The sequence below is a fragment of the Populus euphratica genome, unplaced genomic scaffold (genome assembly GCF_000495115.2).
Source record: "Populus euphratica unplaced genomic scaffold, PopEup_1.0 scaffold112.1, whole genome shotgun sequence".
NCBI classification, from domain to species: domain Eukaryota; kingdom Viridiplantae; phylum Streptophyta; class Magnoliopsida; order Malpighiales; family Salicaceae; genus Populus; species Populus euphratica.
The window spans coordinates 554,220-556,668 of record NW_011499997.1 but is presented as its reverse complement, the minus strand read 5'-3'; the positions used below and the strand labels follow the sequence as shown (position 1 = coordinate 556,668).

At 33.6% G+C, this 2,449-nt stretch overlaps 1 protein-coding gene across 1 annotated transcript; it reads left to right on the top strand.

The window, feature by feature from the left end:
* The first annotated feature begins 519 nt into the window (after window positions 1-519).
* On the top strand, window positions 520-1,415 carry LOC105140699 (dof zinc finger protein DOF1.5). Its single transcript, XM_011047631.1, has one exon. It carries the CDS (start codon window positions 678-680, stop codon window positions 1,158-1,160), a length of 483 nt encoding a protein of 160 aa, XP_011045933.1. The 5' UTR covers window positions 520-677; the 3' UTR covers window positions 1,161-1,415.
* The last annotated feature ends 1,034 nt before the right edge of the window (window positions 1,416-2,449 follow it).

Sequence of the window (2,449 nt, the reverse complement as noted above, 5' to 3'; positions counted from 1 at the left end):
TTTATGAGTGATATCTTTTTAGTTTTTGATAATAATTTTAAAATTATATTTTTATAAAATTTGATTTTTTAAATTAATTTTTTATATTTTTATAATTTTTTATATTAATATAATAAATAATTTTAAAAATAAATAAATAAATATTAAATTTTTATATATTAATATAATAAATAATTTTTTTTTAAAAATAAATAAATATTATTTTAATATATTTTCATATAAAAAATAGCCGATACAAAACTTAAAATATATGAAAAAAACTTGCGCTACGGACAGAAGTTTATCTCTTTAATTTATGCCTTTTCTTGGCGCTTTGTACGCGACCTACCTGTACTGGGACCCACACTTGGACTTTCTTGAACCCCACTGTTGATGACGTGGAGTAATGATGTGGACAAAACTCTCATCATCAGCTTTCCCACGCCATCCACCTTGTTCCTTGGCGGCTATGTCGCATGGAGTTTTATTATATTTTATGTCTTTTGTTTTCAACAATTCTTTTAGCACTTTTGATACCATTTATATATGCATCCATAAGCATCCCCCCCTCCTCCCTGTCTTCACATAAATATTCTCTCTCATATTTCTCCTTGATTTAGGCTTTACCTATTATTAACCCAGAAAGCTCTAAAGATATTTCTCTCGATCTCAATATCCTTGATTTGTTTATCTCTATCATGGCTAGTCAAGAAGAGGGTATCAAACTCTTCGGAGCAACAATTACGCTGCAGGACGGGCAAGTAATCAGAAAAGAAGATCAAAACAAAGAAAATCCAACCATCGACAAGAGGCCAGAGAAGATCATACAATGCCCTAGATGCAAGAGTATGGAGACCAAGTTTTGTTACTTCAACAACTACAATGTTAACCAGCCAAGACATTTCTGTAAGGGCTGCCAGAGGTACTGGACGGCAGGTGGGGCCCTTCGAAATGTTCCCGTTGGAGCCGGCCGCCGGAAAACTAAGCCACCTGGCCGGGGTGGTCCTGGTGGGTATTCAGAGGAGTGCTTGTTTGATGGCTCTGGTGGGGTGCACCAGTTTGAGCTAGATGGAGTTGTTTTGGAGGAGTTGCACTTGGCAACCACCCATGGCGGTTTCCGTCAGGTCTTCCCCGTGAAGCGGCGGAGGAGCGGTGGCTCAGGTGGTCAAAACTGTTGGTGATCTTGAACTCCTGTCTCACAATTATTACCACGCGTGTATTATGTATACAAAACCGGTTTTGATCAAGAACCTAACTTTCAAATGGTAGTTCCATGCATGTATGTACATATTAACATCAGAACTTGATATCTTGTCTTCGATTTCTTATGTCTTCATCTACAATTTCAATAAATAAGACCAAGTCTATAGAGAACAACATAAACTGATAAATTACGCATTTCAAATGTATTTGATTAACAAAAAATATTATTCAATCTTCTTATACCATAACCAAATCAATCAATCATGTAGTTGACTTATAATACACATTAGGGATGCTTTCTCCATGTTGCAGCTCAACATGAAGATCAATGATCGCTCATATTTGGCTATGGAGAGATGCATATTAACTTGCTGATCACCTTGGGCATTCCTGAGAAATATGAGCAGATGATCAGGATCCATTTCACCAGAAGGCTATGATTCAATTTTAATCAAATATATTTTCACCAGGAATCAAAAAGATGCACGGCCAGCTAATCACTACGCGATAATGGAAGGAAGAATGATGGACGGTGGTAAGACCATACATGAAACTTCATGGAAAAGGATGAAGCATGCATCAATCTGAAGATATTGACTATATATTATACATATCAAGAGAAAACTAATAACCGTATTGGTCATCAAAATGTAAATTGCTAGGTTTTAACGATGACATGACAGGTGGTGACTTCAAGCATGGAATAATTGAAAAAACAAACGTTTAAAAGTTTTTTAAGACAAATTAAATGTTTTTTATTTTTTATTTTTTTCAAACAATTTTTTTATATTTTTCGATTGTTTTGATTTGAAACAATATTAATTTCATTTGCTATGCGACAACATCTTGGAAGTAGAGGGGCGTCGGTCAGCTCGATAGAGAACTTTTTTTTTTTTTATGGGAACATGAACTATTGTTTATAAACTCTATGCTACCTAAGTGATTTTACCGAGGAAAGCTGATGAGTGTGATCACATTAGATTCGGCAACTTCTCTTACTACTACTTCTCTAATGTAAATGAACCTTTTTTAATACTTTAATCTTTGAAGGTAATTTAACTGCATTCATCAAATTAATTAATCAATTTGCAATGATTATATTTACTTTTATCGTTCCCATATATATATAGAAGATGCGTCCTCCCGAGAAAGTAAACATGAATGAGATTATAAGAAATAGAAAAATAAATGTTAGAGAGTAATTAATATAAGTCTCATGTGATAATTTAATTTTTTGAATTAAAATAGTTTTTTAATATAAGATCAG